The 27,114-nt window shown below is 43.1% G+C and overlaps 1 protein-coding gene across 6 annotated transcripts in view; it reads left to right on the top strand.

The window, feature by feature from the left end:
* NFATC2 (nuclear factor of activated T cells 2) overlaps window positions 1–27,114 on the top strand; it is a 137,200-nt gene that overhangs the window by 107,607 nt on the left and 2,479 nt on the right. Inside the window, exon 10 of one of the 6 annotated variants that reach the window (XM_035121780.2) lies at window positions 13,847–13,935. The exons of the other annotated variants lie outside the window; for them this stretch is intronic. Within the exon in view, the coding sequence (XP_034977671.1) occupies window positions 13,847–13,890 (44 nt within the window). The 3' untranslated portion in view covers window positions 13,891–13,935. The remainder of the gene's footprint in view (window positions 1–13,846; window positions 13,936–27,114) is intronic. 6 annotated transcript variants of the gene reach the window in all.

Here is a 27,114-nt window from a genome sequence, read left to right as displayed (position 1 = left end):
AGAAATCAGCATGTTTTTACGTGAGTAGAATGTGTCCTTTTATTTAAAATGAATCTCTGGGTTATTTGTGGGGCATAGGAATTCGTTCATATATTTATTTATTTTTCAAAATATAGTCCGGCCCCCCACACGGTCTGAGGGGCAGTGGACCGGCCCCCTGCTGAAAACGTTTGCTGACCCCTGTATCTAGTCCATCAGGAAAGTATTATTGCTATTGCAGAGCTTGACCTTCTAAGTAAAAATGTTCCCTGTGTATCCACAAGTCATTAAAACCACCCTCTCTCCTCCTTGTTTGTATGTAGAGACGGTTTCTCCCCGCCCCCTCCACCCAACCTGGCAGTGCAAATAACTCAAGCCTTTAATCACAGCTAGACCATAATATTTACTAGCATTTCAGCAATATTGTGGCGAACAGATCAAGACATTCATTTCCTCTTTTGCATGCAGTGAGCGATACATGCAGTGCACGTCTGGTTTATGGCAGGAAACTCATGTTGCTACACACAGATGCTCGGCTGCGCACAGAACCCAGCTAGGTTTAATTGGGATGATTTGAAGCAAATGAAGGAGAGAGAGAGGGTTTAGGAGGAAACGCAGCCTCTCCCTTTGGCCTCCATGTTGGACCTGTTTTGTGTTGCTTTGCTCGGGCTGTTGTCGAGGGAAAGAGCCTGACGTCAGCAGCCATTGTGTGCTGAAATTGGGTATAGGCAAATCTGTCAGTATCAATTTCTCTCCGTTTTTCATTTTTCCAGTCTTAACTTCAGTTTCCACACCAGTTGGCATTAAAAAAAAAAAGTCCTCATCTGCCTCTTAGTGTGAATTTCTTCTAACACACACTTCTAACACCTAATATACACAATTTTTGTAGAGCATTTCCCCCCAATATAATTTTTGTATGTACTTTTCACAGATATATTACATTTCCTCTCCTCCTGGTCTTCCACTGACAATGTCTCCTTTATCTACCCCGAATCCCCCTTTCCCTTTTTCTCACTGGGTCACAATTCTCCTCGCTGTAAAACATTGGAAATACACTAACCATCCTTTGAACTGAAAAGGGCATTTGCCCCCTGTCTGCTGTTGCCTCTATCCTTTCCTCTCTCACTGTAGCCCATTCATGTGTCAGATTTTGAACTGTAAGCCTCTTGGGGCAGGGACCTTGTTTGTTACTCCCTACGATGCCCTTCATCTTGCTGTGTTAACCATCACTTCCACAGTCCAGGAAGTTAAAATTTCTTGCCTCGAGAATGCGAAGCACACTGTAGCGTCTTGCTAGATCTGTTATGATGGCAAAACAAATTCTATGGAAACTATTGTAAAGGCTGGCCTGGGACAGCTGGGGAAAGCCTTGTGTTGTTGATGTTTTTGGCACCACCTTAATCTGGATTGAGATCCTCGAATTCTGTGGGGGGAACCCAGGAGAAAGCATTCTTTTTCTTTTCCCCCATACCCAAAGTGAAGCCCTGCCAAGCTGGCATAAATGCCCTCAACTTTCCAGGGGCTTCTTTCCAAACACAGTGTGTGCCTCCTCCTAAAGATAGTCTTTACAGTGGCCAGGCCCGGTGGAAAACATGAAGTCTGCATGGATTAGCGCAGGAATTCATTTGGACTGATGACTTGGGTTTCCCTCTATAAACAGCAGTAGTGTTTTCATCTTTTGGACTGGGCTACACATTTTGGATCCCTCCTCCTCCTTCTCCTCCTTCCTGATAGGCTTGCCTGAAGTTCAAGCTGTGCTGCAGAAAGCACATTGCAAAACCCTATTTCTGAGCGTGGAAAATAGCATGAAATCAATGTGGCATGTGTGTGTATATATATATAAATAAAATAAATTACCCTGTTCTGCTTTCAGAGGGGGCTCTATTTTATTTTTTAAAGAGCACAGGAGTAGGGCTTTTTAAAAAATAATATTTTTTTTTCCTGGTGAAAGGAAAAATAAAGTTTCCACTTTCATCATCAGCCTATGGCATGATTTTAAAAAAAAAGTTCCCTTTCACCAATTTCCTTAAAGCATTGCACTCAGAGTGCATTCCACTTCTGGGTATCTTAGCACGTGTGTGTATATATATGGGGTACTGATTCTTTTAGTGGAAGCAAAAGCTTCTATTGGCAGAAGAATACGTCGGCTTTAAAGTTACACCGGATCTCTTTATTGGGCAGGAGTGCAACATAACTTAAAAATAATTAATATGGAACCAAAGTGGGGTGGGATTGAGATTTCTGTGAAATAGAAAGTGCTGAAAATTGCTTTCGTGTTTCTAAGCGCTAAAAGGCTTCAGCATTTTTCTCAGAAAATTTCTTTTCCTCCTCTCCCTAGAAAAAGAAAGCTGCCTTGTAAGTCCCACCCCCACAGTACCGTCCACTGTGTTTGTGGCATGAAGTACCCTTCCTGAACTACCACAATGCCCTATTATTGTGGAGCAATGCAAAATGATGGCCAGGGTGCTGAAACACTGTTGCAAGGGTATTGCAACCCTGTTAAAAACTTAATTCCCTGGCCAGAGTGCTGGAAGCTACATAGGTGAGTGGTGAATCCACTGCAGATCGCTCACGGGCCTGCTTTGGCTTGTTGTCAGCTGGGCTACAGTACGGGCAAGACTGATTTAATTCCATCAGCTAATCTGATGGCATATGCATAAAGTCATTTGCATCATATAGTCAGTCAAAGTGAACCTGTAGCAATCACTTTTCCTCCTTGTGAATCTTGGGTATCGACTTGCATTGTGCACAACATTCTGACAAATGGTCCCAGCTGTTCTGTGATGTGCACAACGCAGCAGCCCCAGCGTCGACATCCTGGACACTCTTTGCTTCATGAGGGGTATTTGGTCTGCCGAGGAATGGGAGCAGCCGTCACAATTCTGAGCCGCAGGAAGCAAACAAAGCCCTGATGAGCTCCAAATTCTCAACAGCTGGATGCAGATGACATTTTTAAAAATGAAAGAAATGAGGAAGGAAGGAAGGAAGGAAGGAAGGAAGGAAGGAAGGAAGGAAGGAAGGGGGAAAAATACAATCCTTAGCCCTGCTGCTTTGGGGCAGGGGGGAAGTTTCTGTGCTGCCCTCATGCAGCAACATGCCAAACCGTAGTGGGTCATTCAAAAAGCAACCAGGAAAACTACAGCATAATATTTTGATGTTATGAAAAGTATACAGACTCAAACAACTATTTTGTGCAGTGACAGGCCAACACAAGTCAGTGGTAGAGTTGAGTTCTGAGAATTAGTTCTGTGCTGAAAATTGTCCTCCAGTTTCTTAGAAGTTTTCTGCCTCTGAGAAAGAGCTTTCAATTTTTCTACTGTACTTTTTTTCTGCAGGGCACTTAAGAATTTCTTTAGAATTTTGGTGGCTGCAGAGTTGAGCTTACCATATAAATGCAAGGTGACCATGGGTGGTTTTCTTCTTCTTCTTTTTTAAAAAAGAATTTTATTAATTAAACAATCAATACAAATCATCACATATATCTCATACATTCTTTTCGAAAAAAGATATGTAAATATTGAGCAAATATACTACAAACAAAATAGAAATAAATAATAATAATAATAATAATAATAATCAAAAATAAAAAAATGCGATTCACCCCCCACCACCATTTCCCCTCTCCCCCCCTCAGACTTCCCTCCGCTGTCTACTCGACTTCTGTTTCCGACCCTATTCTAATTCTGTAAATATTGTTAATTATTGTTTCCTCTAAATATATTTCTCTGCATGCATTCTATATCCCTAATTTTTGTCTTCTTATATCATTTCATATCTTTCATTCTAAGCATGAAAGCATACCCTCTTTTAGATAATATTTTTTCATATATTCATCATAACATTTCCATTCGCTTCTTAGTTTTTGTTTCGATTGGTTTCTCACAGCTGCTGTCAACGTGGTCATTAATAAATACTCACTAACTTTGCTAATCCACTCCTCCTTTGTTGGTATTTCTTGTGTTTTCCAATATGTGGCTATTATCATCCTGGCCGCTGTACATGCATATAAAAACACTTTTTTATTCTCTTTTGGAATCTCCTCATTTAATAATCCTAATAGATAAATCTCTGGGTTTTTTATTATTGATTTTTTTTCATCATTTTCTTTAATTCCTCATGGTGGTTTTCTTCTTCTTTTCTTGCTATGAAATATTTCTGCAGTCCTCTGCTTTCTTCTCCAAATGCTCACACTGGAAGAAAACTCAAGAAAGGAATGATGTATTCACCTGAGCTTGAATTTCCATGCGGAAATTGGGAAGACTGGCTTACCCAGCCCTTGAGTGCAGTGTGCTCCCAGATTTTGTTGTTAAGGGAAGTTTTTCCTTTTACCTTAAAAAACAAATCCACACCAATTGCCTTAAAATGAGATAGAGCATCACTTCAAATAAAATAAAAAAGAACAAATGAACAGTTGACAGGCAGGGGGTGGCAAGGTGGGTCCCCGCCAGGCAATGGGGAGGGGGCCGCATAACCAGCTAAAAATATGTCCATAAATATAAGTATTGATTTTTGCCTCATAAGAAATGGTTTTAAATAGAGGGTGAATTGAATGGGTGGAATGGGGGATGGAGGAGAGGCGGAAAGAAGATCAAATTTGTCTGTGGCTAGGGGGTGCAATCTGGACGGTTCTGCCAGGGGGTGCAAGATCACCAAGCTATGGCTCTGTTGGCAGGTGGAAAGTAGGCAGCCTCCCTATCTTCCTGTGCTTACAGAAAATTCCAGCCAATGTTTTCAGGAAGCAAAAGCAACCAGGAAGGCTGCACAGTGCAGACCAGAGATGTTCTGCAGAAATTCTGTAGAAATTCACTCACAAACACTCACTGGCCAATTTGAAAGTCAGGTGAAGCACGGGGAGGGGGGGACCCCAAACCCCACCTGCACTCCACAGAGTTTCCTTTGATTATTTTCTGATGCAACGTATCTTCTAGTTACTTGGTGGATAATTGGAGTGACAACCCCCCCCCCCCGTTCTCATGAGAATAATTGTGAAACATCGTCATCATCTATGTCACCAATTCAAAGCCGGGTCAGGAATTACCAGCAGCAATATAACCAGAATGAAGAAGAAATGGTGATTGGCACCACTGGCTTCCAATGGCGTTTTGGTTGCTACCCTTGCCCCTTTCTGCTCTTTTCTAGCTAGGAATGGAATTTTCTGAAATAGCGATGTCAAGCATATCCATTTCAGCAGCTTCTTTTGATCATAGGTCCGCCAGTTCCAGGATGTGAATGTGTGATTGAGCCATAAGGCAATTAGCTAAACAGTTTGTGTTGGACAGGACACATTAATTATTATGTCATTGTCTTTCTCTTCAAAACTTACAACTTCTGTTCTAAAGAATATTCAAGGCAGCAATAGAGCAATGAAAATACATGAAGAAAATGTCAGTTTGCAGTGATCAAATACAGCAGAATAAAAAGAGCTAAAAAGGCAGCAGAAGTGTAGGACCAAGAGCAATAATCTGCAAAAGTTCCCTGAAGTAAAGGTGTAAAAGCTGCCTGTCTAAACAGGGCAGCAGTGGGACCAGAGAGGCCTCCCTAGAAAATATATTAGGCACCATAGCTAAAGAATTTTTGTCCTGGGTACACACTTACCAGGTAAAGGTACCTCTTTATCCACTTGCATTTTGACGTGCTTTCGAACTGCTAGGTTGGCAGGAGCTGGGACCGAGCAACGGGAGCTCACCCCGTTGTGGGGATTCGAACCGCCGACCTTCTGATCGGCAAGCCCTAGCTCTGTGGTTTAACCCACAGTGCCACCCATGTCCCGTTCTGACCCTTCTGAGGGTAGAGAGGCTCAAAACAGAGGAAGAACAAAGTCCTTGGAAAAGTTAGTATGAAGGCAGCTGATTCTCTTATTATCAATCCAGAGTCAAAGAGATCAATGCAAAAGTGAAGGCACTACTCCATGGCATAGACTGCGGCCCAAACAAAAGGCCTGGGGGGGATTAGCTGTTCTGGTAAATAAATGGGCCCTTTAGAGAGGTGGGGGAATCCTCAAATCAAATCAGCACCTCTTCTCCATCCACTAAAAATGCAGGATCCCAGTGTTTACCATTTTTCTTTGGAAGCATGGAGGTTTTAGTTCTTATGTATGGGCATTGTCTGGTGGAATCTCAGAATCCAGAGTGATCTGCAAGCAGGAATATTGGGCAATCAGCACCATGTGTAGCTCTGTGACTCTCCTTATGAACTGCAGAAGCAGAATAAATCATGCACAACAACCGGATCTGCAGTTCATCTTACTTTGCCTAATTTATACAGGTTGCGGAATTCAACTTTTGTTGAGCCATAGTTTTGATTTTAAAACACAGAGTATATGAGGTCCCAGGCCACGTCTCATAAACTAAGGTTTTATGTCACCCTAAATGGATTTGCTTGGTTGCCAAGCATTTTTCAACTATGTTTTGGATGTTCCTCTTTCATTTTTGGCTTGGGCAGGCAATCAGGGAAGGTAATTCCAAGTCTGGAAGATAGTTGACTACTGTTGGCTGCAAATAGGTGACTGGAGAGTGCATTGCACTGGGACGTACCATTGCAGACTGCGTCCAGCTGTTAACAGATTCCTAGTGTGTACAGATTTCTACAGTCAAATCTCTGCAGAACTATGAGTTACAGGGGAATGTTAGTTTGAATTTACAGCTGGTTTGCTGTTCTTTCCCATCAAAATTTTTATGGAAAGCCTCCGTTTCTCCTTTTCAACCAAGGAATCCTCCACAGATCACCTCAGTGACAACATTCTTAAGAATGGATACTTTCTGAAGTATGCTCGCAACAGGTGCATTTGCACTCCAGATTTTTGATGTGCAGCTGTTCCCTAATTATAGCTCAAAGAGGGGGTAATATATGGGGGGAAGAATGCTGTTCAGAAAACAACACTTTTAGCATGCACAATAGATAAATGTTTTTGAGGCAGCTGAAAATGTCTTGAAAGGGTCATTGCTTTCGCTCATGCTTTTCTATTGCCTCTGACCAGTCAGATGTTAAATATTTCTGAAAAACTAGTTGAGTCCAAAGGCAAATGTGGGATGGGTGTGCACACCCTAAACTGTGATCGTTCAATCAAAACACCTTTCACTTTCTGAAGAAAAACTACTATATACCTCTTATACTTTCTCATAGCAGGCCTTGTGCTTTACTAAAGAATCTTCCATCCCAAGCCGGCCTTGTACTTTACTAAAGAATCAAGTTTAAGAAGATCCCATTCTTGCATAGGTATGAATGAGTAAGACCTGTTTTAAATCAGCTGTGATTGTATGACCAGCGGACAGTTCTTCATTCAGTGAAGTCAAGCAGGCAGTGGAGTCCCCATGCCAGGCTCCCTCATCGAGGCTGCATGGCTGAACTCCTGCCGCCGCCTTCTGGAGCTCCCCCCAGCTGCCCAGTCCACCAGGGGGTGCAACACTTGCCCCTGGGCACTGGCAACCCACAGTACATCACTACAAGCAGGAATCCTCAACTATATCCCAAATGAAGAAAAGAATGCAGGGGAAAGAGATGGAACAGAGTGCTGGAGAAACAACTTTTCCTTTGGCATTCCCAACAGGCTTTTTGGTTTCCAACCTCAATTTTCATTGATCCTCTGAACCCTTGCAAAGCTATGGGTTTTTCACGCCAACCACTGTAAAATCAAATGTGTGCTAAGTGGATTGCTTTTAATCGGCACCCTTTTCACCTCCAAACCTAGGGCATTACCGTCAGTGTCACTTGCTCATACTGAAAGTGTCTGATACTGAGCATTTCTTCCTCTTCTTCTCTTAAACGCAGTGTCGTTCTTCGCAATATGTTGCAGGCCTTGTTTATGAGACAGTGAAGCGTGCTGCAGTACCAGTTTCATTTTCCCTTCTAATTGCAAGGTAGCCTTGGGGGATTTTGACAGGGTTTTATGTTGTTGTTGTCTTACCACCTCTGTACCTAAAAATATACTTCTTTCTACCAGAGCTTAAATTGTCCTGGGCATGAGTCTTTGATGCTGTTTTCAGTGCCAAAGCTCAGTCATGGAGTGCAGGTGTGATATTGTGACTTAGCTGAAACCTGGCCTGAGTGAAAGAGAGGCTACTTAAATACGGCCCAAACCACATGATTCTTACAGATGACTTAAAAAAAAAAATCAAATGCAATTGGGGAGGCTGCAAGTTTCAGTATGAGAATGGCAGTGAGGAGGGTCTGCTAAACCTCTTTCCATTCTGGTCTACTTTTTCTGCTCTGAAATTGCCCCACTCCTTCTGTACTAACATTTTGTACCCTGTGGGTGCAGTGCTGCAGATGACAACAAGCACAGAGAAGAGGAAAGCAACCATGATCTCCTTTCTGGAAGCTCATAGCTCATCCATACTAAAATGTAGTTTGACTTAGCTAGTCATCTGAATGAGAGCCATCTCTCTCTCTCTCTCTCTCTCTCTCTCTCTCTCTCTCTCTCTCTCTCTCTCTCTCTCTCTCTATATATATATATATATATATATATATATATATATATAAACTGGGTATGTTCCTTCATCTCCAATGTTCGACAAAACCGCTTGACCGATAGCGTTGAAATTTGGACGCAAAGTCAAATGTGACTACCCGAGTGACCACATACCATTTTCAAAGACAGATGTGTCACCCATGCCAGGTAAAAACCCCAAAACCCCGTGTTTCAGAACTCACAAATCATATGAAAGTGCATGCTGGGAGCACAGGAGAGATTGCAACACAGCCCCCTCTAGCAATGGCTACACTGGTACTGCACCTAGGAAAGCTTCACTCTCCACTGTATCTCGACTTGGCTTTGCAGACTAGGCCGAGTGGAAGTGGAGGCTTGTCTGGGTGGGGGAGGGGGAGGGGCAGGATAGGTCATGGGTTGGGACAGGGTAGCCCCAATCACAGGGATGAGCCGGGGTGGGGGGAGGAGGGGGCGGAAGAGGTCATGGGTCGGGACAGGGTGGGCCCAATCATAGGGATGAGCAGGCGTAAAACAGGGGGACTCGGAAGGTAAGGGGAGTCTGAAGGGGGGCTCTGAGGCTCCATTTAACAGACTGAGCCACAGCAACACGTGGCAGGGCCAGCTAGTATCTCAATAAAATTACTGTACATACCGTACATACATCATTTTATTTGTATGCTGCCTTTCCAAAGCTCAAGGCTAGCTGTGTTTTGGTTTGTGTACTGATCCAGGAAAGTGCAAATTGGGGAAGTTTGCTTTAAAATGTGAGCCAAACCAATTTCTCCCTCATCCGTAACATGCATTAGCATCACCTTTATATAAATTCCACTTCTGCTTCATTTCCTTTTTTTCCTCCTGTTGTATACCCTACTGTTGGCATTTACTTTTTTTAAGCTCCTCAGAACAGCGAATTGTCTTTTTGCTTATAATTGCTCTGTAAAGCGCCATATCCATTGTATACACTTAATCTGCAATATGTCGCAGACCAGTAGTATCGATTGGACTGCCTTTCAGGTTTATGAGAGTGAACGGTGTTGCAACGGTTGTTGGGAGAGCTGCAATCTTAAGAGCTGTTGAAATTGTGCTTTGGCCTCTGTTAAGAAGGATGGGATAGCGATGAAGGAGGAATCAATTTTAAATGGACTTATACACAAAACTTTGCAGGTCCAACCCAATTGAGCTTTCCCCACATAGAACCATGTCTTGGATTGATTACCCAGCTTCATACAAGTAATAAACAAGACTAATTTTTACTTGGTTTGGCACTTAGAAATGAATGAACATAGGTTAGTTATGTTTATTAATTTTAGTGAATCCGCTCTTGAGTAGAAGTAGCATTGGATTCAACCCTATTCGCTGAGTGCCCCACCAGCTATTTATTTTTAATAACGCTTCTTTCTGCACAAGCTGGAACAAGGCAGCTAACAGCAAAACCAGATAAGACAATATAGCAATAAGAATTACAGCACTATAAAAGAACAGATAATTAAAACAATATGAATCAGAGAGAAGCAATAAAACCGCGACGATGTTGACTGAAAAAAAAAGAAGCCCATTGCCTTTCATGCCTATTAAAAAGCAGGGAATGGACCAGGAGGTGGAAGAAGCAAACATACCACTCCTGGGAGGCCGTTTTGTAATCTGGGTACCACAATTCAAAAAGCTCTATTCTTGTTCACATCAACTGAAACCTTTTCAGAAGCAAGCCTGTAAGACGCGTCTCGGAAGCCGAGTGTCGTTTCTGAGCAGAAACAAAAACCGTAGGTTTTCTTTTTTCTTTTCTTAGGCTGACCAGATTCCCCTAGTTAGAAAGCTTGTGTCTGCTCCCTGAGAAATTCTAACGTGTGAATGAGTACACACTGACTTCAATCATGTGTAAAGTAAAATTAAGCACCCATTTAATACGTTCTCTGCGATTTACTAGCTATCAACCTAGGAGAGCCAAATGCTTGACTCAGACACACATGGTTTTCCTTTCAGGACCCCCATCAACCAAAACCATCTGGCTACATATTATTTTTTATTTTTATTATTTTTGCAAAATTGTACTTTATGATTACTTCATTGTTTAAAGCTAAATAAAAAGTACACGCCAGACACTAGAATTCCACAGCACTCAAGGTTCCTATGTTTATTCAAAAAGGCACCATGAACCTGTAGTTATTCAGATTCTACCTATTATAGGACAAACTATTAACACATTAGGTAGTAAGCTTTTTAGCAGCTGCTGCTCTGCTTGTCACGTGCTGATAGTCTGGCTGCCGTTTGTTAAAGTCAGCTGAGGTTGTCAATTGGTGAATTGCCGCAAGGGTGGGGAACCTCTGCTGCTTCTGTCCTCTGATTCCAAAGATGCACAGTTAATCCCCTTTCCCAGCTGCAACAAAACATGTCTCTTCCATATCGGTTTCTACAGCCACAGTAGGTGCTGTAACCTTCCAACAGGTTGACTTCACTCACAAAGGCGCACTCTTCCATTGTCTCCCGAAACAGACAGATCCAACAACTTTGAAATCCCATTGAAATCAATAGGACTTACTTCTGGGTCAATATAAGCAGGACTGGGTTGTAACTGGCTTTTTAAATATATATATATATATATAACACTTCTCCCTGCTCACCATTTGTTGTTTTGTCTTATAATCTACATTTACTTTACAGCATTATCCCTGTAACTTGATTAAGCAGCCTGCATGCACACAGCACCTCCATTAACTGATTAACTGTGTGAAAGTCCTCTGGCCATCCGAAATGTAATGACTTTTCAGCTAATCACTCTGCAGGCTCAGGTGTGGCATTAATGATTGACAGGGCCTTGGCCGTTTGCGTAGCAAGCTAGAGTGGGGCTTTGCAGACCAGTGACTCAGTGTGTGTGGACAAGGAAGCCCACAGCTGTCAAGTTCTCCCTTTTTTTAAGGGGAATTCCCTTATGCTGAATAGGCTTCCTCGCGAGAAAAGGGGAAACTTGACAGCTATGAGGAGGCCCTTTGCTGGGAACGAACCTCATCAGTAGAGCTCATAAAGAGCCCCAGACTGAATTCCTGGCATCTCCCAATAAGAGGATTAGATTGCAGGGGGTGTGAAAAGACCTCTGCTTGAGACCTAGATTCCACGGCCGAAGAACAGGTGTTTGTTTCTATGTTAAAGTATTGTTATCCAGCCTTTTTTGCTTTTAACAAAAGGAGGGCATGAAATTCAGCCCTCTGGTAGTTCAGTACCTGGCCAACCAGATGCACCTGGGAAGTTCAGGGCTTTTTTTTGCAGCCAGAACTTGCTGGAACTCAGTTCTGGCACCTCTTTTTCTAGAGAAATAGTACTGGGGAAGCTCATCAGCCAGACACAAGCATAAGAGCCCTCTCCTACTGTGGCTCCCCAGCACTTGGTCATTTAGAGGACGTTTGTCACACTGAGGGCCAAATTCCTGCCTGGGCCACCTTCTGGGGTCCATGTGGCAATGGTAGGTGGGACCAGAAGCAAAAGGGGGTGAGGCAGCCAGTGTAAATTTAAAGGTGCTGACCTTTAAAGCCCTGGACAGCCTCGGCCCTGTATACTTGAAGAAGAATCAACCCAGACACTGAGGTCTACCTCCAAGGGCCTTCTGGCAGTTCCCTCACTGTAAGAACTGAAGTTACGGGAAACCAGGCAGAGGGCCTTCTTGGTAGTGGCACCCACCCTGTGGGACATCCACCCATCACATGTTAAGGAGATAAATAACTACATGACTTTTGGTGTTTTTATATCTTGCTGGAAGCCTCCCAGAGTGGCTGGGGCAACCCAGTCAGATGGGCGGCATATAAATAATAAAGTTGTTGTTGTTGTTGTTGTTGTTGTTGTTGTTGTTGTATTTACAGTAGGCTACTTTGTTCACACACCCCTCTATCATCCATTCATTCAACAAGGAAGCATTATCTGAGATCAAGGACACATTCCAGCCAGGGGAAAATATTTGAGGAGGGCGAGAAGCAGGGGCACTGAGAGTTGTTACCTGGGAAGAGGGTGTGTGGCTGAGGAAGGGGTGTTCTGGAAAGGGTCCTGAGGGTCAGATGGAGAGGCAGAGGGGGTCACATTTTGGTCCCAGGCCTAAGGATTCCCATACTGCCTCTAAAAGCAGCAAGAATGGCCAGCAGCTTGGGGGTAGTCCAGGTATAGGCAAACTCGGCCCTCCAAATGTTTTGAGACTACAATTCCCTTCATCCCTGACCACTGGTCCTGTTAGCTAGGGATGATGGGAGTTGTAGTCCCAAAACATCTGTAGGGCTGAGTTTGCCTATGCCTAGGGTAGTCCCTGCTTTTAAATGGTCCTAAAGTGAAAGGGTCAGTGAACAAGCTGTGGGCCATTCTTTAAAAAAAGCAAAATGGCAGGTGTCATTTTTAGGCAATGGCCAGGCAGCCCTTTTGGCAGTTGCATTTATTGACTGAACGAAGATGTCTGGAAAGGGAAACACTGAAGAAAATTCTACTGCAGTAGCAAATAGCATTGATGGATGGCAATGTGTTATTATACTAATACGTCATTTAATGTTTCTGTCAAAGCAAATACTGTGCGGTGCAACTTTAATGAGGACTGACTGGAATAGCGAAACAATATTGAATTGAGGCCATGTGATGAGAACTTTCATAAAGACTTGTACGTTTCAGGTTTTTTTTCCTGCAGTTTTTTCTTTCTAGGTTATAAAATGTAGAAATGAATGTCCGGAGCAGAATTATTCCCCCTTCCCCCTTTCCATATGTGATTTGTGCCACTTGCAGTGTGACTAAGGTTAGGCATTATATTCACGATGGAGAATGATTGTGTACAGCAGGTGAAACTGAGGGAGTAGTTATGACTAACTTAAGTCCATTGATTTCAGGGGGGGGGGGTGTCTGCTCTGAATATGACATAGTTAGATTCTACCCTGTGTGCCTAACATCCAGCTAATAAACCAAGGTGCTAGTTCTCAAGGCAGCATGGAGTTTGTAAAAACTGATCTGTTTGCAGATCATGCTTTAGTAGACTGTATTCACATGGAACATCTTGAATATTGCCCAGTACATTTTCACCTTTAAGGCACACACACACACACACACACACACACACACACACACACACACAACGAACTATTTCCATGAACCTGTTGGGAAAATTACATTGCAATGTTATCTAGAACGTAAATGATATGCCTAGATCCCCAATTAATACTGAGCTCTCATGGAATTTGCATCCTGGTTAGAGTACTTGTATGTCAAACATGGAAATATGAGAAAGTTAATTCAAATGTACCTCCAGCTGTTTCAAGTGAAGCAGTTCGTGTGGATGCTGGTTAGTTGGTCCAGGGGTGTGTAGGGAAGCAATTCATGTTATAGCATTTAATGTGCAACAGAAAGCAAGCATTGTAACATTTGACCTTTCAGCAGGGTCAAAGGTTACATTTCTTTCTCAAAAATGGTTTTACAAATCTTTTTCAGAGCTGATAGACACACACCTTAGCTGGATACAAAACATTATATGAGACAGAATGACTGTGCTTTTTTGAACCGAGCAATCAAAGTCCAAGGTAATTGATATTTTCCTGACTTTTGTCTAGCTGCAGATTTTCTTAAATTTTCTTTGATTTAGCTGGGTTTCTTCTGTCAATGTCATTTTGGTTGTTTTTTTTTTGTTTGGTTGAAAGGTTAATTGTAGAAATATATGATATTTGGTGGGTAGGGAAGTGGCTGGGTGGCGGGCTGTGACATGTCACACGCTGTGTTTTAAAAATCATTGACATTTACCAACACTAGCTGTCCTTGTTTTTAAGGCATTGGGGTCTGGAGTTTTCTGGGTATTTCAAACGCATTTGCCTGTTCCAAAAATGAATGTGGCCCCTGCTCCCCAGCCCCACCCCCATCTCTAGCATAATTTTCCTATGGGGCCTTTTCTACCCTGTTTCCCTGAAAATAAGACATACCCATAAAATAACCTGCAGCAGGATTTCTAAGCATTTCCACAATATAAGCCATACCCCCCAAAATAAGACATGGACGCGGCGCTCACTGCCCTTCGCCATGCCGCGCCGCACCTGGAGCCCTTCCTGCTAGAATAAGACACCCCCGAAAATAAGCCATAGTGTGTCTTCTTAATGAAAAATAAATATATGACAGTGTCTTATTTTCAGGGAAACACGGTATGCATTTGGTTCCTTCATTCTCTGGCTGTACTCATTTTGTGTACACACACACACACACACACACACACACACACACACAATCTGATTGATTTCAGGAGGAATCACTTGCTTGGAGAAAACCGTGCCGTATGGTGTGAATCTTATCTGCAGCATAGTTCAGAGACGAGAATGAAACCTACATAGCAGATTAACTTCAGGTTCTTTTGCCAAACACTAGGGGCTTGATCCAGCTGCTGCTAAATTACAGAGCAATCCTAAATATAGGAATCCATCGTAAATTGTGCCCATTCCATAATCCACTCAGGGCTAGGCTGGCAGATGGAAAACACCCCCCTTTTTAGCAGTGCACGTTCCACATGTTGCCATAACCAAGCTGAATGGACTGGAAAGGGAAGTTGACTTGAAAGGGAATGAAAGGGAATGACTGGAAAGGGAAGTTGCTGAATTGGAAATCATTACCAAGCTTAAAACCATGGAAGCACCTGGGATGAATAGAGATATCGGATTCTTATCTCATTATGCATGATCAAGCTTTCTTTAGCACCTCAGCCCAGGACTAATTGCAGCCATCATCAGCCATTAACACCCATCTACAGGTTTACCACTCCCATCAGCCCATCTCCCATTCCCACCCACCCCCACCACCCTCTGTATATATATATAGGGTCTGACACTTCTGTTTCTAGTGTATCTGAAGAAGTGTGCATGCACACGAAAGCTCATACCAAAATATAAACTTAGTTGGTCTTTAAGGTGCTACTGAAGGAATTTTTTTATTTTGCTTCGACTCAGACCAACACGGCTACCCACCTGTAACAAGCTGAATGGAGTTAGGATCCATTGTACATCGCCCTGCCTGGTCCTTCTCTTGCCACTCTGCTGGAACGCCCATTTTTCAGGGCTTAACAGCAGCTGAGCTGCAATGAATGGCGTTACTCTGGCAAATATGCAGCTGTAGGGGATGCAGGTGGCGCTGTGGTCTAAACTACTGACCCTCTTGAACTTGCCGATCAGAAGGTTGGTGGTTTGAATACACACAACGGGGTGAGCTCCCGTTGCTCTGTCCCAGCTCCTGCCAACTTAGCAGTTCGAAAGCACGCCAGTGTAAGTAGATAAATAGTGTAAAAAGTAGATAAAAGGCGGTTTCTGTCACGGTGTTCCATTGCGCCAGAAGCGGTTTAGTCCTGCTGGCCACATGACCCGGAAAGCTGCCTGTGGACAAATGCTGGCTCCCTCTGCCTGAAAGCGAGATGAGCGCCGCAACCCCATTGTCACCTTTTACTAGACTTAACTATCCAGGGTTCCTTTACCTTTTACCTTTATATACAGCTGTGCTGGGATTTATGCCATGCTGTGCTGGAAATCGGTCAGCTGAACCAGAGATCTGCTGGTTCAATTGCTCAATTACTTGGCAGGCCTTTTGATATTTTGTTGTCATTGCAAGTATACCACAAATGAACCAGGCCTTGTTAGTTGGTATTCCTCCCGTTTTACACAACCTGGACCAAACCGCCCATTGTGATGCAACCGCTGTGAACAGCAGCCATCCTATGGTATTCTGGTAACATCCCAGGGACTTGGGGAAATTCTGGTGTGGGGAGGAGACATCCTCTCGTTGCTTCAGGTGGGGAGATACATGAATGTCGGAGGTGACAAAATGCAGGGAAGGTGAACAGAGGTTGAACTGTGTGTGTGTGTGTGTGTGTGTGTGTGTGTCTCCGTGTGTGCAAATTGGTTTCTTAATTAAATCCACAAGCCCCATTATTATTGGACTCATCCCAGTTTTAACCACATGATGCCCCCTGTAGTGTTTTCAAAACTGCAGCTAAAAGGGTTGTAATAAAAGGTAAGAGCCAGTGCCGGATTTACATATAAACTAAACAAGCTATAGCTTAGGGCCCCACACTCTTGGGGGCCCTCCCCCCCAAAAGTTGCCAAATGCCAATGTGTTTGCATTATTAAGTTTGTTATGGATAAAAATCATTTTAAGTTAGAGCTTAATAATTATTTCACTATTAATATACTTCTTAATTGTATTTCACAATTAATATACTTCTTAATTGTATTTCAGTTCAACAATTACTTTGATAAAATACATATTTTGTTACGTGCAAATGGCTTTAGATACCTATTAGGACCATTAATTGCCATATAGCATATATTCAACACACAAAAAACAGCAACACTTTGTTGTTGACAAAGGACAGCTGGACATATAAAGGGCCCCATTACCTTCAGTAGCTTAGGGCCTCATCAAAGCTAAATCTGGCCCTGGTAAGAGGACCCTCCTCTGAAGTTCCTATAATTCAAGCACTGGAAGTAAGGTGAGAGAGGAGGGAAGATTCTGTTCCCTTCACCTGCAAATCCCTTTTTGAGATATAAAGTGGACACCTCACTCCTGCTTTATGTACGAACTGGATGGAGGCGTGAGTGCATTGGCATAGCTGCTGCCATCACTTCTGTTGCAACCCTCAACCTTTGGTTTACAATGGAGCTATGGTTTGGGTTAACCATGGCTGCTTAAGCATGCATTACATATCGAACCATGTTTAGCACCAGGAAAGAGGAGGAAAATGGGGGGGAGGGTAAGGGGCAAGAGTGGTCATTTCCAAAAATGGCTCCCATTTGAAAAGATCTTTAAGCCATCTTCAAATTTATTTATTTTCCATCAAATTTAGTACAGAGAAGAGGAAGCCAGTAAGGCTAGATGTCCTTTATAGTGTATGCATTTCAATGAATACTGGTTTCTGGTGGGGTGGGGGTGGGGAAATAGGACATGACATTTTAAGGGGTGGAGCGTAATTTTTGCAAATTTCTTCTTTGAGAAGTCTCAAAAATATGTGTTTGAATGTGAGCAATTAAAATCTATTATTTTTGCGATTGGACAACGATTAGCTTCCTAAGTCTACGTTTGACGAAGAAGCACATAAACTGCTTGTGAAAAATCAAAGAATTTTAATTTTACCTTTTGAAAATGTCAGGTAATTCTAAATGGTAAATAAAATGCGGTAATTTAAAATATTATTAATGTAACTGCAAGTACTTGGCAATCATTTTTAATGATTTCTGTTCAGTTTTGCCAAGCAAACCTCAATTACATTAATTAAACCAAAATGTCTTTTGAATTCCCAAGACGTGCTACAACTTTATGGCACCCCTCATTTTTGGAATTTGAACATTCTATAGGGGAACAGGCAGGAAAGACCTGGTTTTGGGCTTCCCTGAGGCATCTGCTTGCCACTGTGGGAAACCAAGATACGTGATTAAGTGGCCACTAGTCTGCTTCAACTTCCTGCCAACCTAGCAGTTTGAAAGCACATCAAAATGCAAGTAGATAAATAGGAACCGCTACAGCGGGAAGGTAAACGGCGTTTCCATGTGTTGCTCTGGTTTGCCAGAAGCGGCTTTGTCATGCTGGCCACATGACCTGGAAGCTATATGCCGGCTCCCTCGGCCAATAATGCCAGATGAGTGCGCAACCCCAGAATCGGTCACGACTGGACCTAATGGTCAGGGGTCCCTTTACCTTTACCTTTAGTCTGATTCAACAGGAGTTTTCTTACATTTTTATCTCAGCCTCAGTGAAAAAAATGGGAAGGGGACAGATTTAATCGACAGATTTAAAAATTTGCCATGCTTTCTTTAAGCAAAATTCACACAACTAAATTGGTGTGGTATTAATGAACCTGTTCTGCTTTCAATAAATGCTGAAGAGGCCACAAGAGCTTCAGGGCATGCTGACTGATTGCAATGCAAGCCACATTTATGGTTCTGTTAGGAGGTGCTGAAATGGATAGAGCTGTTGCTGGAGATGGGGTAGAAATCAGCTCGCATTTAAAGGTGAACCTGGCTTAATAAGCACTTTCTGAAACAACACGTGAACTGAAAAAACAGCCACCATTCGAAATCTGCAATTACTCAGATTTAGCAATGCAGCTCACTACCGTAATACAGTAGCATGTTTCAAAAATGCATATGCTAAAGTATGCATAAAAATGCCTGCTTTGGTGAAAATAACAAACAAAAATGCATTGTATTATGGGAAATTGCATACAAAAATACATATATTAGGAGAAACTCGTGCTAAAACCGTGGTGAATTTTCATGAGCAGTTTAAATATATACAAATATTTATGTGGAAGTATGGAAAATTGAACGGGACGCAGGTGGCGCTGTGGTCTAAACCTCTGAGCTTCTTGGGCTTGCTAATCGGAAGGTTGGCGGTTCGAATCCCCACGATAGGGTGAGCTCCCGTTGCTCAGTCCCAGCTCCTGCCAACCTAGCAGTTTGAAAGCACATCAAAGTGCAAGTAGATAAATAGGTACCACTCCAGCGGGAAGGTAAATGGCGTTTCTGTGCACTGCTCTGGTTTCGGTGTTCTGTTGTGCCAGAAGCGGCTTAGTCATGCTGGCCACATGACCCAGAAAAACGGTCTGTGGGCAAACGCCGGCTCCCTTGGCCTGAAAGCGAGATGAGCGCTGCAACCCCATAGTTGTATTTGACTGAACTTAACTGTCAGGGGTCCTTTACCTTATGGAAAATTGAAAACGGAACATTGATAAATGGATAGAAATCAAACTGAGACATTTGCTCACCCCTAGTTGTAGCTTAATCAAACATTGGTTAAATTGCTAGTTTAGAAGAAGAAGAAGAAGAAGAAGAAGAAGAAGAAGAAGAAGAAGAAGAAGAAGAAGAAGAAGAAGAAGAAGAAGAAGATATTTTATTTAAACCCCACCCTCCCCAGCGAAAACCAGGTTCAGGGCGGCTAACATCAAATATATGACACATCACCATAAAATCAAGCAATCAGTTAAAATACATCTTAAAATCAAGTCAGAATCAAAGTGAAATCCAATCAGATGGCAACCTGCAAAGTAGGAATGAGGATCTTAAATGCTCACCAGGCCTAACTGTTTATACTGATCTTATATGAGCCTGTGAGAAAGGTTGGGGGGCCACTTTCATGCAAGTTCTTATAAGGATGCCGAAGCAAATGCATAAATGCTGATGAGCATTGCACATGTTTACATGGATCGTGCCACATGCACAACACACCAGCTGGGATGTGCAGATGCTTCTGCTCTGTAATACAGGCTGTTATTGGGTGCGCACTCTTTCGAAATCTGTTGTCCACAACAGTGTAATCCTGTGTACACAGCACTCCCCTTTATCTAAACCTCTGATTATCTTAATCTTTTGGATGCCGTCCCAACCATTTGACTAAATGAGGGCACATTTTTATTAGATATTTACGAGAATCAAAGCGCAGTATTCAGGCCTCAGGAATTTTTGGACTCTTTGCCATCATCTCCCCCTTTCCCCCTCCAATGCAAAGGCAGAGTGAGTCATAATAAGCCTGAGATATCTGCTGTACAATCATCAAAAGTACATTAAAAAAATATGAGTGGATTGGAAAATGTGAATATGGAACAGTGATATGGGGACCGGGCAGGAGGGGTGATGACATGAACTTGTGGCAGGTTTTTAAAGCAATGTGCTCCACACACCCGCTATGAATAGCATATATTCGACTTGCCGGATGCATTCAAAATTAGTTCAAAAAGGGCCTAGATGAAATTACTGGCAATTAATTTAAGGTGTTTCTCCAGCATGCACAATGCTTCCCACTCCATTGCACTTGAAACTGTAAGGAAATGTGACTTTGGAGACTTTCAACCAAGTAGAGGGTGTTTTGTTAATTAAACAGCTGCTTGTGTTGCTAATTTAATCATTGGATTGCCAAATGCCTGCTGTAGATCCTATATGTGAAATACTGGAAGAACTAGAAAGTTACTTATATACTTTAGTAAAATAGTCTGCTCATTGGCACAATTAACACTTGTTGACTTTCTCTTTCGGTTTTCTTATGATAAGGCGTGAAAAATAGCCCTCAAAATGACTTAACTTGCAGCTCCACCAAATCGTAAATGTGTTGTTGCCGATTAAAATTGGCTCCTACCAATTAATCAAGCCAACTTTAGTTGATTGATCTACTGATTAAATTAATCTAAGCTTGTGGCATGAGTTATGTTGTATTATTTTTTTGAGAAACCCTGGAATCCGTACGGCATAGCTCAGCCCATTGCCAATCTAGCTTCGGATTTTTTGCTGGCTCCATAGCATTAATCATGTACCAGCAATTCCACATGGTGCAGTATAGGCTCTGTTACATCAGGGCGCAGCCTATTAGTCTTTTGCACACTGGCATGCAGTTGGAAGTTCAACCATCCACTCAGAAGCATCTGGGCATGCAGCTTTAGATAACTGTGCTGCTGATCAATTGCCAAAGCTTAGGATGTTGCTTAAACCTTTAAAAGGCTGGTGTGGCTTATCAGGTCTTGAGATTTTTTTGGATAGCTCTGGGAAAACGAGCCTAGAAATTACCCTAATTTAAAGTGATGCTACACAGTATTAACCGTTTGTATCCAGTCATCTATACTCTGGAGATACCCTTGTCAAAGTTGCAGGTCAAATCAGTGTGGCTTCTTTAATGATGTTTCCATGTATCTGGGCAGCACCGAGCTGCAGTGGCGGACTTTGGGCTCTCACATTTCAGTGGCGCTGCATGCAATGCTAAAATTCGGTGGCACACCCCCCCCTCCCATGCTACCCTAAAACCGCATCTGTGAGCTGCTTGGGGCTAAGAGTTGCCATGGAGGACAACTTGGAAACATTTGCTAACTAACCTCTGCATGTTACTGAATAGCATTCCTGTTGCAAAGAGAAGGGGGGGGGAACAATCCCCAAAGTGACACAATATGCAGAAGTGGGTTGTTTGACTGTCAAGGCATGGGCTATTTCAGCAGGCACCCTCACAGTGCTCTTTGGCATGCTGGAGCGCAGGCGATGACTGCTTCAGGCTGCAATCCTAAGCACACTTATTAGGAAACAAGACCCATTGAATGCAGCAAGTTTTTCCTCCAAGTAAACATCTTTAAGAATTGTGCTAGGAAACATTCCTGTTTTTAAAACTGCTTCACTTTATTGGGCACGCAGTATGACGGCATTTGCATTTGTGCAGGAAAGAGGATGCTGCCAACCTTTTCGAATATTCATCATCAACAGTGCTGCTCCTGAAGCAGTCAGCTCTTTACGCATTCACATAATGCACAAGTCATCTTCACCATTCATGTCAAAACTCCATTGATGTATGGGGTGGGGATCTCATTGGGGTGCAACTTCAGTTCTGGTCTTAGCTGCAAGAGCTTAAATGTTAATTTAAACTTGATTCCTCACATGCCAAAGGTAGTTAGTGGTGCTCCAGGTGGCTTCAGTTGTGTTTAAATTACAGTTCATTTGTGCAGCACTTACTTGCCCTCCAACACTCCTCTGATGAAAATCGGGATGTGTATCTTTTGCTGCCTTGGTCTTGCAGCTGCCCGCTGACTTGGGCAAGAGAGTGGCATCGCTGCAAGCACCGGCTCTTCCTCCTCCATGCTGGCACTGGAGTGGGGGGGGGGGGCTGGGACAGGACATTCCAGGATCACATCAGAAGCCGGTATGGGTTCTGTGTAATTCCAGGAATGTCCTGTGAAAATTGGGACACAAATCGGCGCAAGAGAAATCCGAAAAACCGGCGCAGGAAGAAACCGCCCGAGCCCAGGGTGCTGGCTGCTTAAATCATAGCTGCCAAGTCTCCCATTTTTCGCAGGAAACCCCCGTTTTTTAAACCGTTTCCCGGTGGCAGCCCAGAAATGGTAAATCCCCCGGATTTCCTACCTGCCAGGGAGGCTCCATTTTGGGTCCTGGCGCCGCCCGATTTCCGGTGCCCAGACATGGGTAGTGCTGCACTGGAAGTCACTTCTACGCATGTCCGGACATGTGTAGAAGTGACTTCCGGTGCCGCTCTGCCCATGCCTGGGCACCTAAAATCAGGCAGAGTGGCACTGGAAGTTGCTTCTACGCATGTCCGGACATGCGTAGAAGCGACTTCCGGTGCTGCGCCGCTGCTGATCCCGCATTTTTCAGCGGGAGACTTGGCAGCTATGGCTTGAATGCGCAAGGGGTGGATCCAAGGGAAGCCCACCGCCGGCTCCATTGGTTCCGCCCCCCCCCCAGCCCAAGTCATAGCTGCCAAGTTATCACTTTTTTTAAGGGATTTTCCCTTATGCTGAATACGCTTCCTCGCGAGAAAAGGGAAAACTTGGCATCTATGGCCCAAGTCCCAGCCTGCACCCCCATTTGCCAAAGCCCCCTCCGCCCACCAGGAAGGGCCCAGCCAGGTTGAATTCTTCCGCCGGAGCCCCAGTGAAGCATCCTCCGTCCCACAATGCCACTGCACGCGAAAGGGTGAGCGGGCTTATGCACCAAAAGCAAATGCCTCAGGCACTTCCAGAGTGTGGATGGCCTGCACACTCTGTACTACAATTGCACACTCTGTACTACAATTGCATCCCCCAATTTCAACAATCCTTGTGCAGGACTACGGATGGCAGTCTCCATAGCTGGCAAGAACTTTGCAGAGCTCCCGCACCCACCGAGTGAAATGCCAGATTCAGCACTGAATGCTGTTTATTGGGACTCAGGGCTCCATCTCCCTGAGGCAGTAAACCTGTATCTGGCCTGTACCACTTCAGAGTATTGTTGGAGGCTCATTCTGTCATGTGGCAGAAAGTTCCTTGATGGAAAAAAGAGAGATCACCCTGCAGGGAACTCCCATGTCAGGAAGAGGGCCAGACAAGCACCCTATCTGATTTTCTATGAATGTTTATTTTATTTTATTTTGGCAAGGGGTAGATGGGAGGAACATTCAGTTATATAAATTTCCATTTGAAGAGGTACAGACCAGACACAGGTGAGGCCGAGGTATGTGTACCTTATGCGCTGACTTGCATTTTGTGGGCATCATCCAGAAGAAACTAGGTGTGGCGGCAGCAAGCCCGTGAAAAAAGTGAGATCTGATTCTTCCATGAGATGTGTTCAGCACAGCTCTGAACTGGGCTTTATCTATCCCTTAGAAGCACTTGCCTCAGTAAGCTTAAAAAAGGTTAACGTCATTTTACTTTTTAATCCATCAGGGATTTTCCTTGCTCACGTTTAAAATGTTAACACTATTCAACCATTCTGCCCTACACACACACACACACACACACACACACACACTTCTTTCTTTTTCATATTTGGCTGCCTTGGTGCTTTCTAACAGGAAAAATGTCCCATTTCCAAACAGGTTGATTTCATTAAATAAAAGGAAATGTCTCTACAATGGAGGGCTTTCCCTCCCTCCTTGTCCTATACCTAACTATGTGAACAAATGTGTTGATAAATAGACCAGCTTGCAGCTCAGTCCTGCTTGTTTACAGAAAGGAAATGAAGCTCCACTCCCTCATTAGTGCTGATGCCCACCTCTTTTTACCTAACTCCTATTTTTAGCGCTCAAGAGACTGAAAAATTTCCATTGAAGATCTGCTCTTCTCATTTCCTGGGTAGAGAAAACAGGAAGGCTTTTTTAAAAAAAAAATTTAAAGTGTCAGCCTTTGGGTCGTGTGAAACTAGATCAATTTCACCTCCCGCTGGATGCTCCCTTACATTGCAACACTCCAGAAGGGCAGCTGATCTGGGAGCAAGGGTGCCTTCAGGCTTCGTTATTTACAAAGAGCCAAGCAGCTCCCGAAAGCCCAAATATATATATATATATTTAAAAAACGTACTGCCTGATTCCATGCATGTTCATTGGACTGCGCTCCAAAGGTTTGGAGCGCATCTGCAGCACAATGTTTCAGGAAGTTTTATCAGGCGCAAGCGTGTATAAGACTGCAACAATCTTAAACACATATATTCACATATATATGTGCATGTTTGTAAGATAAAATCTCGCAGTGTCTTGGACTTCACTGATCTTTTCACTGCATTTCCAGACTTGAATGTATTATGAAAATGTGCACCATTGTCTTTTAGGGCACTGTTCTTCAACCTGTGGTTGTAGTTGAGGAATCTCTCTAACATGTTGGGATATCCTGTGGAACATCCCAGCCCCCTCTCACAAAACAAAGCATGATAATCATTTATCTAACAATTTCAAAATTCAGAAGTCAACGTTTGTACTAAAATTTTACTAAAATCACTATAAATTGGAATGTTAGTCAAGTACATTGGACAATTGTTAATTAATATAATTCTGAGAGTTCATTAAGTTTTTCCACATGAACCTGGCCAGTTGTATCATGCTGCACATTTCAGTAAAAGGTAAAAGGTAAAGGACCCCTAGACGGTTAAGTCCAGCCAAAGGCGACTATGGGGTTGCGGCGCTTATCTTGCTTTTCAGGCCGAGGGACCTGGCATTTGTCCACAGGCAGCTTTGTGAGTCATGTAGGCAGCATGACTAAACCACTTCTGGTGCAACAGGACACATTGATGGAAGCCAGAGTGCACGGAAATGCCATTTACCTTCCCGCCACAGCGGTACCTATGTATCTACTTGCACTGGCATGCTTTCAAACTGCTAGGTTGGCAGAAGCTGGGACAGAGCAACGGGAGCTCACTCCGTCACGGGGATTCGAACTGCCAACCTTCTGATTAGCAAGCCCAAGAGGCTCAGTGGTTTAGACCACAGCGCCACCCGCGCTACGTTTAAGCTACGCTTAAGTAGCTGAGCCCAAACAGCAGTCAGCCAATGCTGTATAGATCCCCAAAGGTACCGTAGTACTTCAACATTGCCCAAAAGGAAGGGAAATGAAGACCCTGGGTAATAGTGGAGCAGCAGAATTATTATTATTTTTATCTGAAAGATTGCCTCTTCAGACATACTTGCCCATGGTCACTGAGATCCAGAGATGATGCTGTCCTAGCCGTGTTATCCATGCATGGACTTTAAGGATTTAGGGGGAGTCACTCTTGGCTCCAGGTTATAGAAGAACCTGCCTTGGGACCTTTTTGATTCTAGCACCACTGTGCTCTTCAGATACTGGAGATTCTTTGTTTAAGCTGGCTTCAAGTGGTCATTGATTTTGGGTTAACCTATACAGTATGTGATGTTAAACAGATCTTTGAATACCAAGTTTGGGATGTCAACATTCTTTGAAAAGAATTAGCAACAGGTGTTCTGGATCAGGGCCACACACAGGGAGGAGATTAACCCTTTCCTTCTATCTTTTCCCCCGGAAATCCTTTCCCTAGAGCTGCCATTTTTAAAATCTTTTGTTTTTAGTTGGATTTGTACCTGCTTTGAAGATTTTTGGTTTGTTCTATCATTTCAACCTTGATGAGGGATTATTCCTGTGAGCTTTATGGAGCATGTGCTTAAGCACATGGAGGCATGGAGAATACATACTGACTGACATAACCAACAGGGGATTGGGTACATTTCCCATTCATTATGAGAAATCATCATAATATGCCCAAGAATGTGAATTGATCAGAGATCAATTTGTACATTGCCTGGGCAATATGCATAATTCCCCACGTGAACAATACAGTCGATCAATTACTGTTCACTTTACCTGTTACTTGTGCATATTCACTAACAGCACCTGGACACCAGCTAAACATTGCCCAGCTAAACGTGCAAAATCCCCTGTTTGTGTCTCAGTTTCTGGAAATAAATGTTTTGGAACAGGAAGCCTGCTTTAATTCTCCTCTTTGAAATGAAACTGCTAGTGCCAGGTTTGCCAGTGAAACTCTGTAAACACCAGTTGAGATGGATTTTTTAAATATTGAAATTGTGAATACTATTTTTTATAACTTTAGCCTCTTTTTATGTGTGGGACAGGCATGGAGTCATGGGGTTGTGAAATTTTAGAAAAAGCACAGATTTCAATAATTGTCTCAGAATCCTGTTATCCAGAAAATACGTTAGTTCTCATCTTCTTCTTGCAAAAAAAAAAAAGTTCTTAAGGCTGTAAAGAGAGGCTCACCATTCTGTGAGCGGTATCTAGTGGAATTTCTCAAGCCAGAAAGGAGCCCAGCACAATTGTCAGTGGAGAAGCACAGACTTCACTGCTGGGTAGAACTCCTGCATATACAGTACAGCTGTCAATTTTGCCTGTTCTTAGCTCAGAGTATAGGTTAGAAAACGGAGTAAAAATGAGAAGCTACAGCATTATTCTGTAAATAATTTTAGATGCATCATTGCATTACATTGCATTGCTTTGCCATTTTGTATCCTTCCCTCCCTCCAAGGAGCTCAGAATAATGTATGGGTATGATGCTCATTGTAGGGTTGTGGGCAGAGCAAAAAGTGGTGATGCTAAAGAGGTATTCCAGCTAGGCAAAAGCAGCCACAGAGCAAGGCTAATGAGAGTTTGGCCTGATACACACACACACACACACTTTTTCGAGTTAATAAGTTTATTGTTCTAGCCAAAGGCCATGACAAACTTGTATTAAGCAATAGTATTAATAGAATATTGCAAAACATACATCTTTAATATAAAAATCTGCAAAGATTTAGCCCTGTTTATTAGCATTAAAACACAGTTTCCCTTGTGCATCTCTTGACAGCTCTAATTCTAATATTATTTTGCCCCTTTAAAATCCAAATGGCTAACATCCATGATGTAATAAAAATATAAAAATAAAAAATTGTCCAGTAGCACCTTTTAGACCAACTAAGTTTGTTCCGGCATAAGC

Source organism: Zootoca vivipara, chromosome 7 (assembly GCF_963506605.1).
Source record: "Zootoca vivipara chromosome 7, rZooViv1.1, whole genome shotgun sequence".
Taxonomy (NCBI): domain Eukaryota; kingdom Metazoa; phylum Chordata; class Lepidosauria; order Squamata; family Lacertidae; genus Zootoca; species Zootoca vivipara.
The sequence above is the reverse complement of the archived record's forward strand: the minus strand, read 5'-3'. Positions and strand labels throughout refer to the sequence as shown.